The sequence below is a fragment of the Silurus aristotelis genome (genome assembly GCF_946808225.1).
Source record: "Silurus aristotelis genome assembly, chromosome: 14".
In the NCBI taxonomy this organism is placed as follows: Eukaryota; Metazoa; Chordata; class Actinopteri; order Siluriformes; family Siluridae; genus Silurus; species Silurus aristotelis.
This window is the reverse complement of record NC_139587.1, coordinates 2,937,937-2,953,857: the sequence shown is the minus strand read 5'-3', so window position 1 is coordinate 2,953,857 and position 15,921 is coordinate 2,937,937. Positions and strand designations below refer to the sequence as shown.

General features: G+C 34.3%; 3 protein-coding genes and 1 long non-coding RNA gene across 4 annotated transcripts; 2 read left to right on the top strand and 2 right to left on the bottom strand.

Annotated features, from left to right (window-relative positions):
• The first annotated feature begins 886 nt into the window (after positions 1-886).
• LOC310736756 (uncharacterized protein) lies at positions 887-2,558 on the top strand. The gene is made up of 5 exons (XM_083560526.1): positions 887-1,065; positions 1,222-1,602; positions 1,719-1,778; positions 1,888-2,094; positions 2,368-2,558. Exons 1-5 carry the CDS (start codon positions 1,023-1,025, stop codon positions 2,373-2,375), a joined length of 699 nt encoding a protein of 232 aa, XP_083416652.1. The 5' UTR covers positions 887-1,022; the 3' UTR covers positions 2,376-2,558.
• A 2,433-nt stretch (positions 2,559-4,991) lies between these two features.
• On the top strand, positions 4,992-7,279 carry LOC310736757 (uncharacterized protein). Its single transcript, XM_083560527.1, has 6 exons — positions 4,992-5,023; positions 5,968-5,991; positions 6,307-6,399; positions 6,533-6,622; positions 6,710-6,747; positions 6,907-7,279. Exons 1-6 carry the CDS (start codon positions 5,020-5,022, stop codon positions 7,039-7,041), a joined length of 384 nt encoding a protein of 127 aa, XP_083416653.1. The 5' UTR covers positions 4,992-5,019; the 3' UTR covers positions 7,042-7,279.
• A 776-nt stretch (positions 7,280-8,055) lies between these two features.
• On the bottom strand, positions 8,056-15,392 carry LOC310737431 (uncharacterized protein; the record flags this gene model as incomplete). Its single annotated transcript, XM_083561759.1, has 7 exons — positions 15,318-15,392; positions 14,541-14,891; positions 8,733-9,086; positions 8,516-8,620; positions 8,364-8,407; positions 8,221-8,277; positions 8,056-8,118 (listed from the first exon to the last, which is right to left on the bottom strand). The coding sequence occupies exons 1-7, from the start codon at positions 15,376-15,378 to the stop codon at positions 8,056-8,058; spliced, it is 1,035 nt and encodes a 344-aa protein (XP_083417885.1). The 5' UTR covers positions 15,379-15,392.
• LOC310736396 lies at positions 12,959-14,000 on the bottom strand. Its single transcript, XR_014536539.1, has 4 exons — positions 13,714-14,000; positions 13,503-13,616; positions 13,237-13,286; positions 12,959-13,081 (listed from the first exon to the last, which is right to left on the bottom strand). It is a non-coding gene; the product is annotated as an uncharacterized lncRNA (long non-coding RNA).
• Positions 15,393-15,921: the final 529 nt, after the last annotated feature.

Here is a 15,921-nt window from a genome sequence, read left to right as displayed (position 1 = left end):
CAGTGTCTTATAGGATTTCATTCAATTGTACATGAACTTTGATTGCCGAAATATAGTAATCAAATACACAGGACATTTGTTCAACTAACATGTTTATAGTAGACATGCGGGATTTTTTTTACAAATTTCCAGATTTCTTTAATCATCTATGAAAGGAGTCTCCAATGTCATTGGGTGTCAGTCAGAGTAAAATATAACAATTTTTCTGACATGGGAAATCAGGACAAAGGGACATTGATACATTTAGCTGTAGAAAAAAAGTCAATAAAATGTATGATTATTTTAGCTTCATATCACAAAAATGCAAAAATAATTTGAAGGAAAAAACAAATACAATTTCCATCATAAATCAAATCAGACCTTAATAAAGTAATTCAAGTAAAATAAAATTGAACTTTTAGGATGACATTTAAATGTACATTTGCTTATGGAGCTGAATATTTTTAGCAATTTCTATGTGACAAGTTTGACAGCTCGCTCTCTCTCTCTCTCTCTCTCTCTCTCTCTCTCTCTCTCTCTCTCTCTCTCTCTCTCTCTCTCTCTCTCTCTCTCATATATATATATATATCATATGCAGTCAAATGTACTGCATGCTCTTTGGCCCTGATGACCAAGTTTAACCAATAGTGCTGTTTAAATACACAGCAAGACAGCAGGGTAGACACACACACACACACACACACACACACACACACACACACACACACACACACACACACACACACACACACACACACACACTCTCACACCCACACTGCACAACCACCCTGACATTTCAACCACATTTTCCTTTCTGTTATAACATCAGTATGGTACAAAAAATTGTGAAAGTGTAATATGTTAGCTGTCTGTAGATCAGAACCCCACATGGTGATTTATGTTGCCTTTGTTTGATTACAGCTAAATAACACTTCAAAATCTGGACGTGTTCAGTATCGACCGCCTACTGAACAGTATAAATATAAATTCAAACAAGGCTTCAAGTGCATTTACACCTGGTCAGTAAATGGGATACAAATGAAATGACCACCGTCTGCATATTCATTCTGATCTTCAGCACCTTATGTAAGTGAATTAAAAAATAAAATCATTTTGAATGTTGCTTATTTGGAATGATTTCCAGACAGGCTTAACTTATGGAGTCTTGAAAATCTTTAGTAAACACACGTGGTGTCTAAATTTGTTGTGCATAATATTGAAGTTGCCATTTCTTCCTCCTAGATGCAGTAGAACCTGTTGGGCGCTGCGTTTCTGCACAATCCCTCCCAGAGCCCCCTGTTTATCAGCTGGATAAAGAGCTCAGTGTAGACATCGGAGACTCGGCTACTCTGCCCTGTTGCTTTTCTGCAAAACAAGTTGGAATAATAGACTTCATTAAGCAACCGAACAGACAAAAACTTCAGATTATGGTCACAGTGTATAAAACTGGTACAGAAACATTTCACACTGGGTTCCAAAGGTTTCGTTATCAAATAGAAAGATCTTCAACCTGCTTCAATCTGACCATTTTAAACACCACTGGGTCTGATGAAGCCACGTACTACTGTGCAGTGACGAGACCAAACATTGTGTTTGCTGAAGGAACGTATTTAAAAATTAAAGGTAGGATTCAATTAAATCATTTTTACTGTAGTGATTTTTCCTTAATATGTGTGTGTGTGTGTGAGAATGTTACTACTGCATCAGAAACTAAACCAGTTGTGTGTGTGCTGATTTAGTGGTGTGTAAAGAGACACTGCATGGAAACATCACTACCATCAGCACACAAGAGAAAACAGGTGAGGTTCTTTCACTTGATTAAAATTTGCCCTAAAATCATTTGCACTAACGATGTTTTTATTGTGGTCAGTGTAAAATGAGTAAATATTATATTTGTGCATTGGACAGTGTTCGGTTTGGGAACTGCGTTGGGTTTGTGCGGACTTCTGATTTTTTGTCTCACTTGTTTCATCCTGAGAAAAAAAGGTGATCAGAGAAAGTGCTTTTCTCAGATATTATGGTTTGTTATCAAAATGGATCATTTTTTTAAACCTTGTATCAACAGTGGTTACTTCAACAGAAAACACTCCGAGAAAGGGGCAGGTGTGTGTTCAGGTAGGTACACGCTTGATTCTTTATGCTCTATTAAGCATGTAGAAGTGTTTATATGAAACAATTCCATTATCCAGTAGATGCCACTACTCAGAGTTTTATTCCTGATCGCTTTTTCTATCTACTTTAAAACTTTTAAATGTCGATTAAATTGGCTTAATAAATTAATTTTAGATAATTAAATAAGCTTTTATTTGAATGGTGAGTTTATTCTGGAGTTCTTGTGTCAGTCATTCGGTTCTGACTAAACTGGACTTTTTGCATTTTTTTCTTCAGGAAACTGAAGCTGAAACGTTGAATTATGCCGCTTTGCAATTCTCCAAGAGGAAAGCCAAAGATGAAAAATTTTATACGAATTCATCAGATAAATGTGTGTATTCTGATGTAAAATAAAACATTCCACATTGTTCAGTTTGAAAAAAATACAAATATAAGCTCATCATTGTATGCAAATTGTATTAGATATATAAAAAAAGGATAATAACCCCCTCTTTTATTTTATTCATAATAAATCTTTTCCTGTTTGAATATGGTTTTGCTAGAGATTCGTGTTACTTGGAAAAATTCTGCAGTGCCTTGTGTCCTCACTCAAAACATGTCAAACATGAATTTATTGTGAAATTTAAGAAAAATGACTGAATAATTAAAATTTTTTTAATGCTCCTTAAATCTATTTTAGAATTGATGTGTTTTGGCCTTCAACATGCATCAATAACTACAGACCAGCTTGTGTGATTCCCCCACATCATGACTGTGCTGGTAAAAGGATTGTTCTGTTTCTCCTCGTTTGAAATCCTTCAGTGATATTAGGCTTCAACATACCATCATCTCCCACTATAGCAGCTCAAGTAAATAAAACATAAATACATTTTTTCACTTTTATATTCCAAAAGTCAAGAGTTGACCATGAAATAAAACAGCACAACTTATTTAACCTCATCAATAAAGCTGAGACTGGAGGATAATGGTAGACCCCAATGCAAAATAAGGGGGACTGCCAGTGAGTGAAAAGACTGACAGGGTTTAATATAGTGAATGAAATGTTTGCAGGAAGAGCATAATAAGGATTATTGCACTTTGACTAAACATCCAGCCGAGTTTACACTCGATCTCAGATTGGAGGTATGAGCTGAACCACTGGGTCAATTGTCTATAGAGGAAGCGGACATGCCTACAAAATGCTGTCAGGAAAAAAAGCAGGAAAAAAATAAAATAAATAGTGAAACTGTTCTTAAAGAAAAAAATAATCTTTATGAAACTGGGACCAAAAAAAATGAAAAAAATAAATTTAAATAAATACAAATATTTAAATAAAAGGAAACCTGATTCAAAAACCTATAACATTAGGAATTTCCCCACTGTGGGACGAATAAAGGTTTATCTTATCTTACATTAGTCTTCACTTTGTGTACATAAATACACATTTCACAAATACAATATACACTTAATTTTTAAATGATTTCAATTTTTTTATTTTTAATCTTGTGACACATCTTTAAATTTTTTATTAAATTTTCATGCTTTTTAAAAAAAAAATTTATTCTTGGATTCTTGCCTTATTTTCTTCTTCACTGCTCACATATCAACAAAAGCTTGATATACCTTACCAGTCACCCCTCTACAAAGGTGTGACAAAGAGCAGTGCTGTAGGTTGGCCTTAAATATTTTGCCTGCCAGGTGCATGTGGTCCAGGTTCATTAGCCTGAAGATCCTTGGCAGCTGAGTTCCATGGAATAGTTGCGCCCACCGTCTTCTTTTTCTGCCCTCTGCTGGCTGCCGGTGGTGTAGCATGGCTTCTTACAGGTCTGAGATTAGGTAAAGGTCTTGTTTTTTGAAGGCATTTAACCCCAAAGAGCTAGCAGTGGTAACCTCTGAGCCCCTACCAGTTTCTTGGTCGCCCATAATAGGGCACCCCTAGAGCTCAGATGATTAAAGACCGTGCTCAATGGCAAAAGACTGGCATCTTGGCGATACAAGGGCTTATAACGCTGACCTTCTGATCCGTAATCCAGAGATTTAACCATTAAACTACCATTTCCCACATTTTTACTATTCCGCATGTGTTAGTAGAATTTCTGGCCTGTGAGTGGGTTTTGATGGAGATTGAAGGTGTAGAGAAGATTCACTTGATAGCTTTCAACCTTTAGATCCCATTGGTTTGTATTATTTTGGATTACTTCAGGCAGATTTTTCTAACTTGAAATACTTATTACAAATAAAGGAATACATTTAATAAATACAAATAAAAGACAGTTGGAAAATGACGAAGAATGACTTTAAATACAAATTATAACTGGAGCACTTTTCAGGTTAATTGCAGCAACACCTACAGAGAAACAAAAGAAAAACAGATAAACAAAAAACATAGCCAGTAACCAATCCAGTGCAAAATATTAATTTTGATAATCAGTATCGTAGCGCCACCCAACATCAGCTTTGATTATTTGTAGGAATCTCGTCTTTTATTAGTGAATGAATCCCTTCTGACTCCACTGTATTCTCAACTCATGCATTACAACCTTCTTTCTCATGCATTACAACCAGATAATCAGCAAGATTATGTTTAGATTAAAAGAGCAGTTACAATGAGGTGGGGGTGTAAAAAAAAAAGGTGTGAAAGCCACATTTCCACTCATTTTATTTTCATTTTTAGTTATATCATTCTGTGACACCACAACACAAATATAGAAATACGTGGGAAGATGAATGTGATGAATTTATAGATGGTTAGATGTTTATTTTATATTTCCAATATGTCTTTAAGGTCAGTGTCATCACATTCAGGGCGTGCTCAATACAGACCACCTGCAGTATAAATCTCATGTCGAAGTGTGCAGGAGGCATTTTTTATTCCGCTAATGAACCAAACTTTTCTAAACATTTCTGAAAATGACCCGTTTCTGGATTTTAATATTATTAATCAGCACCATGGGTAAGTTATGGACACTTTCAGCATATATTTTACTGTTTATTAATTTATTAATTAATTAATTTTTCTTTTTTTCTTTTTTAACCTTGGAGTCTGGTAATAAATAAAAAGTTATTGTTTTTAAGTTTTAATTATTTCTTAATGGCAGTAGTTCTTAAAGTTAAATAATCAATGTAACTGCTCACTTCACATCAGATTCTGGATGAACCAAAACTCATAAAATTGTTTTTAATATGTTTTATGTAACATTTTATAAATATTTTTTATAAAGTATAATAATAATAATAATAATAATAATAATAATACAATTCTATTATAATATTAACTTGTACCCAATGTTTTCAAGAATGTATATAAATAAAAAATAGATTCACTTTGTAATTCCAACAAAAAGGCAAAATATTGTTGTACATTACAAATATAAAATCTTCATTTTTTTTTTTAATTTTGGATTGGGTTCCATAAAATGTTCTAATGAGGGGGTCTGTATAATTACATTATTATTATTTTTTTTTCAGTAAGTTAAAAAGGTGGTGTTTAATAACTGTCTTTGTATAATATCTGAACTTTATTCCTCAACCTAATGAATGCATTTGCTTTTCTAGATACAGTCCCGTCTGGTAGACGCTGGGTTTCTGCAGACTCCTGCAACGACTCAAACGTTTATCAGCCTGAAAAAGAGCTCAGTGTGCATATCGGAAACTCGGTTCGACTGCAGTGCTGCCATTTTGGAAAAAAAGGGAAAGAAATAATCTGGTTTAGGCAACAAAATGAAAGCCAGCCTCAGGTTATAGTCAGATTAGATTTAACGTCTGGAGTAAAATTTTACAATAAATTCGAAAATTCACGTTTCCAGATCAAAAAACATGGCAACTGCTTCAATCTGACCATTTTAAACACCACCGTGTCTGATGAAGCCACGTACTACTGTGCACTTGTGTTTTCAGATGGAACTCATTTAAAAATTAAAGGTAGGATTTCTATTCAAATGTATGCTGTGACTGATCAAATGTAATAAATCTGATGTAGCGTGTGAAGTAGTGAAACTGAATAACAGTGTTAATCAATTAAACTCAGTTTTTACCTGTAAAAGTTTGTAAACATTTCACTTGTTTAGCACTTTAAACAAAGGACATTGAGCAGTTTTATAGAAACTAATAGACTGAGACTCTTTATTTAAAATAATCAAATTATCAAGATATACTGTACGTGTTCCTGATATTCTTTATTTACTTTTATTCAATCCTGATAAATATTTTTGTGTGATAATGTTACTGATGCTTTAGGATCATCTAAACCAGCTGTGTCTGATAGCTCAGTGGTGTGTGAAGAAAAACTGCATAAAAAAAACACTAACTTAAACGCACAAGAGAAAATCGGTAATATGCGTTTTCTGAATCATTTTAGACTAATTACATTTTAAATGTTAATGTTAAGTTTCTTTAAATATTGTAATAATGTAATGTAAAATTTAATAGTTCGACATCTGATCAGATCTCTCATGTTGAACAGTGCTCGGTTTGGGATCGGCTTTGGGTTTGTGTTTGCTTCTGATTTTCTGTCGCACTTATTTCATATTGAGGAACAGAAAATGTAAGAAAAGTAAGTGCTTTGGTCATCAGATAATAATAATTCCCTTCAGTTCAGTGTTGTTGAAAAGGCTGAACGAGTGTGTGTCTGTATTAACAGTGAACACGTCTATAGAAGATTCTCCAGGCCTGAAGCAGGTACGTCTTCAAGAAAACATAGCATCTATATTATACTTTTAGATACTGTTCGACTTACCTCTGTATTTGTATCTTTAGATATGACAATGTTCACTGCTACTCGAATGAGTTTCTATATAGTTTTGAGTAAATTGAAATGTAATTGAAAATCATTTTCAGGAATCGGAGACTGAATCAGTGAATTATGCAGCTTTACAATTCACGAAGAGGAAAGCCAAAGCTCAGAAGAGGGACGCCACATTACAGGAGGACTGCGTGTATTCTGGAGTGTATTCAATGTGCATTATGGAGTAAAATAAATCTGTATATAACACTAACTATCACAGGGTTTATTTCTGCTTACGTCTTATAGTGTCCAGTGTTTAACTTCAACAAACTAATGTGATAAAGACTTTTCTTAATAAATGTACATAATTATATAAAAAAAAGGTTAAACCCATGTTTGCTGTAAGTTACTTCAGATAAAATGATGTCTGTTGATGTAAATGAGGGGAAAAGAAGCACAGTTAAGATTAAGAGGATATTTAGGATATTATGGAGAGAAAAAACTATTAAAACTTACCAGTAAACCGTCTCTGGTAATTCAGTGGTGTTAATCCCATGGAAACACCACTTCTTCTTACGGCTGCTCTAATTAGGGGTTTCCACAGTGGATCATCTGTCTCCATACCCCCCTGTCCTCTACATCTGCCTCTTTTACCCCAACTACCTGCATGTCTTCCCTCACCACATCCATAAACCTCCTTCTTGGTCTTCCTCTTTTCCTCCTTCCTGGTGTCTCCATCCTTAGCATTCTCCTACTGATATACCCCATGTCCCTCCTCTGCACATGTCCAAACCATCTCAGTCTCACCTAAGTAGAGATTGAGACTAGAGACTTACTTAGAGACTAAGTAAGAAAGATGTGTGTTCTATATAGATATTTTGAGATTACTAGAGCAGTCAGCCACATGAACAGGAAATGAAACGCTTGCCACTATACCACATATTTACCCTCTGCCCCTCACTCAGTCTACAAACATCATCAACTTTAACTCTTTTTCTATCAAGGACCCAAATTTATTTCTGAGGTCGTTATAACAATGTGCACAATTTTAACAATAACTCAGTGTAAATATCCCAATGCTCAGATACTGTTTGTTATATTATTGTTAAATTATATATTACATGAGCAGAGGTTTTGACACACCATCATCACCACACAGAAAGATAACCACATGAAGGCCATGTTTGATGTTTCTTCAGAACTTCACACATTTAAAAATAATTATTAAATAGATATTAGATTTTAGGTTCTTGCATCTAATTTCAGTCCAAGGTGATCCAGGACATTAAATACATGTAATAACGTTTCCTTCTGGAAGGTAAAACCTAAAAAAAGTACATTAATTAAACCAATAAAATTTGATATATAATTGAGGTAACATGTGACACTTTAGAATAAACACAATCTTCAGGTTTTTCTCTCGTCACTCTTTTGGTGTTCTTGAAATGCAAAGCAGCGTAATTCAGCTCCACTGCGCCACCACCCTGTGAGAATCAGAATACAATGTAAAAAGTCAAATCTAGAACAGGGTTTAACAATAACAGCATGTGTAAGAGTGGTGATTATTTACCTTATTGGGTGTTTTATCTACTGTATAATTTAGGTGAGTTTTCACTGTAGAGAGAAAATATATCACACTATAAAATACTTACTGAATATGATATTTTATATTATAGAAGTGAAGAACAAAATGAATTTCATTAATATGTGATCGAGACTCACCTCTGGATTGTCCACAGTTTCTCATTTTACAGATTATAAAAGCTTGAATGAAGATCACGACCACACAAGTGGCCACCAAAACTGTGAGATAGATCACTTCATGTCCTACTGCAGAACAATAAATATGAATAATTTGTGTATTTGATGAACCAGCTATTAATGTAGACAAAAACTACAGATAAATTACATTTGATAAACTAACAAACTGTGTACAAACCAGATTTTAGATGGTTCTCCAGCTGTACTCGTGTCCCGTTCCCGAAAATGATCTTCCCACACAGGACCACAGCGCAGTAGTAAGTTCCAGTATCATTGAGGCTGAAGATGTTCTTGGACAAGTTGTAAACAGAGGTGTGTGTAGAAGATTCACTCTCACACTGAAGGCTGCTGTTGTGATGAGTGTAAATGATTTGAGGATGGGATTGTGATGGAGCAGCTCTGAACCAGAGCACTTGGAGTTCTGCTGCTCTGCTCTCAGAGAGAACCGAACACTGCAGAGTCACTGATGTTCCTGCAGGAACCGAGTCTGACACACTGCTCTGGAACACTGAGACTTTTACATCTTCCTCTTCTGCTCAGAAGAATATAAACAGTGTGAGAGCTCAGCTCTCTGTGTAAACTTGTACTAGTTTTTAGGACAATGCTAACAAATCTAACTTTAAAACCAATACTCAGTGTAAAAGATCTGTATGATCTTAGATCCTAGCGCTAAAGTATATTGTTGTATGTAGCACCTTTGGTCCTGGAGGAACATTTTTCTTTTTACAATTTCCTGTATATGGTTAAAATGACAATTATAGTCACTTGACTTGACTTTATTAGTACAAGACTAGAAATATTATAATTTTTTATTGTTTTATGTCTACATTTAAACCATTACATACAGTATTATTCTATTCCAAACTTGTTATATATTTTATTATCATTTTCCCCTGTAACTGGTATTATGTATGTAAGTATTTGTATTAGTTGGGTAATTTTCGACTAGTATTTGTTTCTTCATTTATTTTACTGTACTGTAATTTGAAAATACACTTAATACAAACACAAAAAAATATCATTAACATCAGTCCAACATGGTTAATTTAATTAATTCTGACTAATAGAAATATATTTACTTATAAAGTTTAACTTAACATTTCTATGTAATTCTGGCCTAAATTTGGTATGAAACCACTTTGAGATACATTCTGTCTAGCAAATATTTTATATCTAATTCTAATCAATATAAACACATTTATCATGCATTAAAAAGAAAATACATTTTATAAAAGCATTCTTTTGTTTACTTATGTATCACAAAATTTATCATTTACTTTTGGGAATTAATAATATGTACAATTCACAAAATAACTATGTGGATCATAACGTTAACATAATACTGAATTTGAACATAATATTGCTGTAGTTACGCTTTTGTTTTTTTTACCTGATTTAGATTTATTTTTAATTTGACTGAGTGAGACTTTAATTCAGTTCTTTACCTGTTACTTTCAAGAAAGTTCCATTGGATAACGTAACATCATGCAAGGTAGATTTTTCACAGTAGTAAAGTCCTCCATGATGTTTCTTTATATGTGGAATTGTCAGAGAAATGCCATCATCGGCCATCTCCATTTTAAATCCTGACATGTTGAACTCGGAGAAAATGTTAAATTCAGTATATAGTAATTTTTCTCCCACTTTTTGTGGCATTTCTCCGAGTATTTGTTTGTACCAGACGACATTTTCAGTGCTACGATAGTCTCCAGACGGACAGTAAAGAATAACACATTTTCCAGATGTCACAGACAGAAATGATGGTCTGGAAAAATCCACAGATTGGACTAGAGCTAGAAAAGAAATCATATTAGGTCTAATCAAAACAGATACTAGACTAAAATTAGAAACAGTATCAATCCTATAAGAGCATTTAAAAACCAGAGTCTATAAAACTTACATAATATGTTGAGAAATAAAATAATTGTCCAAAATGGAGTCATCTTTGGAACCTAAATGATACTCTGGTCGAGATGTTCGAAATAAAACAAATGGCGGAAACATCAAGTATTTTGTACTGGAGACTTTCTTCTGATTGGCTGGTTTACAGATCACAAGTCTCTCTTCATACTTTCTTTCCATCTACATGGTTCTATTTTTAGAATACAGTTTGAACACCAGAAGTGTGTAGTGTAGTGTAGTGGAAAAAAAAACACACTACAAGAGTTGTAGTCTTACAGCTGTACCCTACAAGAGTTATAGTCTGATTTATCTGATTTATCTCAACGTACTTTTGTACGTCGCTCTGAAAAAGGGCATCTTCTGAATGCCGCAAATGTAAATGTAAATGTACTTACCCTATTTAGGTAAACTATTCAAGAAGAAATGTTGTTACTTTAAACATAGTCTTTGGTTTTCGTCTTTCAATTGAAATCGATTCAATGGTGTTTTATTCAGTGCACAAATAAGCATATGGAACTAAAAATATAACTAAGAAACACCTAACAAAAGCTTAAAATCCAAATAAATCCAAATTTTTGGACTGGTTGTAATCACCTGGCCATCACATCCCAATCTTCACATGAACTACCCATTCCAACTCCATGTTCAGATAATATGAACCCACTCTGCTCCTTTACTGTTATAAAATGTGTCTGATCTAAGAAGATTTGCCGCTAGATTCAGGTTGTGGTTGGGGGGATTATTGATCATTCAGCTGCTGGACTATTAGTGAGTTTAGACCCTGATGTTGAGCAGTTGAGCAGATCTGGGGTTCAGTTAATGTTTTAGTTCATCCCAAATGTGTTTATTGGGGATGAGGAGGTCAGGGTTCTGTATAGGACTCATGAGTTCTTCCATTCCAAACCTAACACCAACAACCATGTCTTTGTGGAGTTTGTTTTGTACAATGGGACAGTGGAAACAGCTGGGACTGTGTTTGTTGTTGTCGATCTTTGGCAGTTTGTAATGCTGTGTCACCCATAGGCATTCTTTACAGCTATTTACAAAACTTTGAGTTAATAGTTTGGAAAAAAACAACATATGGGAAGTTGTAGCTCAGTTTGTAAGTCATTGGATTTGTGTTCAAAATTAAAATGAGTTCAAATACACCAACACCACAAAGCTGCCACTGCTGGGCCCTTGGACGAGGTCCTCAACCTTCTCAACTTCTTCTCAGTTGTACAGAGAAGTGTTAGCTCAGTGTTTAATGCTCTGATTCAGACCACTATACTGCCATGCTGTCACTGTTGGGCCCTTAAGATCCTGCATTTCTCCAGGGTAGTCAGGTTTTCACATAGTTTTAGCCATAGTGTGTGTATTACATCTGAAAGAGATTTTCTCCCAAATATAATCATTTTTTATATTTTATTGACATTTAAATAATTTCAAAATCTTTTCATATAGTTTTTATTGATTATATTATATTATAATAATATTATAATTCGTGATTTTACACTTCCCTCTCTTCCTTTTCTTGATTGCTTATTTACTTTCATTGTGCTCTTATAGTGGATGCTTTACAGACTGAAGATGATGTCATTCAAATAAACAAACATGACTCTTATGGTTTCTTTTTTCTTGCATGCATGTTGTACTGGTCTCTGGTCTGCCAACAGAAAGTGATTACTTACGGCTTCCTTCTTTACATGACACAAACCACAGACTCCTCCTATTTACAGCAAAGATGACACCAGGACATGCAAAGATTTACTGTAGGGATAATAAAGATGAATGAAAGACAATAAACAGAAGAACATGCCCAAGAATTTCAGGCTTTGATGAGATCCTTCTTGCCAACAATGTGGCATTTGTTCATCGTAAACACAATTTTAACACAAAATTGTCTCATGAATCATCTCTGTGAGGTTTTTTTGTGACAGGATAGTATTGAAAATATTTACAGAAAAACATGTAATCAAACCTAGACCTAAAGTGTCATATTGGTTTAGGTGTTTAGCCACCACGAGCCTCCAGAACAGATGTGTACTAGAACAATAGAATGAATTAGAATAGAATAGAAAAATGGAAGAATAGAATAAACAGTGTTCTTCAAAAAGATACTGGCAATCTTCAGGTGTTGTGATGATGATGTTGATGATGTTGATGATGATGAACTCTGTCTAACACGTCATTCTAAAGTTTTCCATAGGTGTTTAGGTTAAATCATTTTCATTCCCATCAAACTATTCACTGAGCCTTCATGCCTTTGGGATGGGATTATCCTGTAAGAGGCCACGCCCAGCAGGAAAAAAACGCTTCATCACAACATACAGGTAATCAGGAGGCAAAATATGGTATTGATTTGCAGTGACACTAAAGACAAGTGAAGCCAGAAAAAAACCAATGAGGCGTGTTTTACATCTGTATTTATTAACAAAATCGTGCGCAGAAACAAAAAAGCAGATCCAAAGTAATAACGATTTTAGAAACAGAAACATAATAAAGACTAATTTAGTGATTAGTGCTGGAAATATTCACTTCAGAGTACACGCTGTTCTTCGATCGACCTTTCTTTTCTTTAACTCTTTTTGTTTTTCTGTCATTAAAATTTAATGCAGCATAATTCAGCTCCAGTGCGTCACCGCCCTGAGGGAATAAATATATAATAAGAACTAATTTACAAAAATCTGAATAAATATATAATTTTTTTAATACAGTATTTTTTTAAAGAATAATATATATATATAAATGAACAGTTGGATTCTGATTATCTCCACTTTCCTACACAAGTGTATAAGTACCTGAGTGTTCATCTTCTCAGTGTTGTTCACAGCACCATGCTGAATTCTCTCTAAAATAAACATTTATTAGCTCATCTAATAGCGATTATTCTTTATGATGAACCTGATCATTATACACAAAGATCTGACACTGATACCATTTTTCTTATAGTAATTTTAAATAATATAAAATTAGACAACCCACATCTATATTACAGGAGACTCTAATAATGTGAATCGTTAATAAATGCAGAGTTTATTTTTACACTATCAGATTAAAAACGTACCTCTGTGTTGCTGAGAGTTTTTCCTTTGACACAGTAAAGCAGCTTGAACAGAGATCAGAATCCCACACATTACTAACACTGTTCCCAGACTCATCACTACAGGATTAGAAGACGCTTTCGGAAACACAACATGTTCAAGTTACCAACAGAAACCAATGTATTTATTTTTTTTATATGAAATCCAAATGATAAACACAAAGTGTTCACTAACCACAATTCTCCAGCTGTACTCGTGTCCCGTTCCCGAAAATGATCTTCCCACACAGGACCACAGCGCAGTAGTAAGTACCAGTATCATTGAGGCTGAAGATGTTCTTGGACAAGTTGGACACACAGGTGTGTGTAGAAGATTCACACTGAAGGCTGCTGTTGTGATGAGTGTAAATGATTTGAGGATGGGATTGTGATGGAGCAGCTCTGAACCAGAGCACTTGGAGTTCTGCTGCTCTGCTCTCAGAGAGAACCGAACACTGCAGAGTCACTGATGCTCCTGCAGGAACTGAGATCGGAACACCGCTCTGCAACACTTTTACATCTTCATCTCCTGATTAGGGGGAATATAAACATTGGGAGACTCTAAATTAAACCCTACTTTACTGCATAATCCACTTTATAATCAATGATTTGAGTCTATAAAGTCAGATAAATACAGATTATCGTCTTGATTGCTGTAATAATTTCTGAAAAACTAGACAAGGTACTGAATATCATATAATCAGAAGGTACTGATTAATATATAAAAACACTAAATGCTTTAGTTAAAGACAAAATATTTTTTACTCCAAAAATGTGCCATATTGCCAATACTTCCTCATACAAACAGCCATGAAGTTATAAAGTTGTTATAAAGTTATAAAAAGAAACTGCCCATTAGCTTTATATCATATACAGACGATTAAATTACTGTACAATCATTATGCTAATACAATTTATATAAATGGAATGGAAACAATCATGGGATTTTTATATTCTCCAATTTTTCAAAATGTAAAAGGTATAAATTCAATTTTTTAAATATTTGTGATGATAAAATCCTACCTTTCACTGATAAAAAAGTTCCTTTCGCAAACACCGTGTAAAATGTGATCACGCCGCAGTAATACACGGCCTCGTCTGACGCTTCCACGGTGATTATTCTCAAATTACAGCTTTTGCTTCCTTTCTCGATTCGGAACCTTGTGGAATTTAATTCCGTGTTGTAAATGGGATCCTGTACTTTCTGTACTATGGCCACTAAAGAAGGCTCGAGTCCTGCTGCTTGCTTGTACCAAACGATGGGATCTGTGTTTTGTTCTTCCAGCAGAAAACACTGTAGAGTCACTTCTTCACCAGCAGAAGCAGCGATCACCGCGTTTGGCTGATGGACGATTTTGGTTTGTGCAGGAACTACTGCAGTGTGACGATCCAGAGAACAATTAAGAATAATAATTAATGAATGTGTAAATATTTTATACAAATTTGCAAATAAAATGTTTGTATGATTTCTTTTTTTTATATTTAAAAAATATTCAAAAACGGCTTTATTGTGATTTGATCTACAGGTGATCTGAATTGCAAGTACAATAGTTCATGTCAGTCAATAGGATAATATTAAGTAAATCTGCTGAATTATAAAAAATTAAATGCATTTAAAAAAGAGCTCATGCAAAAATGTGCATAATAAAAAATATGGTGAAATATTGATACAAAATCATGTTTTATTCTTATTGACTCCTGACTGTGTTGATTTATTTGTTTTTCGTTCTCAATATGAACTCCTGCTATATAATGTATATGATTCAAAACCAGAAAACATCCCATAAAATCTGCACTTACCACATTTGTCAAACATGACCACTTCGATACACATCAGCATTATAAGTTCTGTGTACTGCATGTCCTCTTGATGATCTGGTGTCAAACTGAGCTCATGTCAGTTCAAGTCAAAGTTTTATGAAGGTTCTGACATCACAAACTTCCTGTCACTTTCTCCACCCATAAACAGCAGCACTAAAAAATGGCACCAGGTTTCTTTCTTAAAATCAGCATTTGTCTATTTTAGTACAAGAAGCTTATCTAAAGTCGCAAGCGGATCATGATAGCTGAATAATCAAATGTTTTTTCATCATTGGTGGTAATTAAGTGGCAGTATATTAATGTTAATTTATTAAATATGAGATTTTAAAAACAACAGCAACAAAACACCCAGAACTTAATGGCAATTGTGTCAATAATTGATAAAAAATAAAGAACAAACAAAAACAAAACTTGTGCCACAAGAAGAACATAACAGAATATGTACAGTTGCTGAGAACAACACTAAATATATATATTTATATATATGGGGGAGTGGTGGCTCCAGCGGTTAAAGCGCTGGGTTACCGATCGGAAGGTCGGGGGTTCAAGCCCCGGTATCGCCAAGCTGCCACTTTTGGGCCCT

What these genes read in the sequence shown, in the direction of transcription:
- LOC310736756 (XM_083560526.1), top strand. Translation starts at nt 1,023, where the DNA reads ATGACCACCGTCTGCATATTCATTCTGATCTTCAGCACCTTAT. An exon ending in AACGTATTTAAAAATTAAAG is followed by an intron (nt 1,603 to 1,718) that starts GTAGGATTCAAT and finishes GTGCTGATTTAG; the next exon opens with TGGTGTGTAAAGAGACACTG. An exon ending in CAGCACACAAGAGAAAACAG is followed by an intron (nt 1,779 to 1,887) that starts GTGAGGTTCTTT and finishes TGCATTGGACAG; the next exon opens with TGTTCGGTTTGGGAACTGCG.
- LOC310736757 (XM_083560527.1), top strand. An exon ending in AACTCATTTAAAAATTAAAG is followed by an intron (nt 5,992 to 6,306) that starts GTAGGATTTCTA and finishes CTGATGCTTTAG; the next exon opens with GATCATCTAAACCAGCTGTG. An exon ending in AAACGCACAAGAGAAAATCG is followed by an intron (nt 6,400 to 6,532) that starts GTAATATGCGTT and finishes CATGTTGAACAG; the next exon opens with TGCTCGGTTTGGGATCGGCT.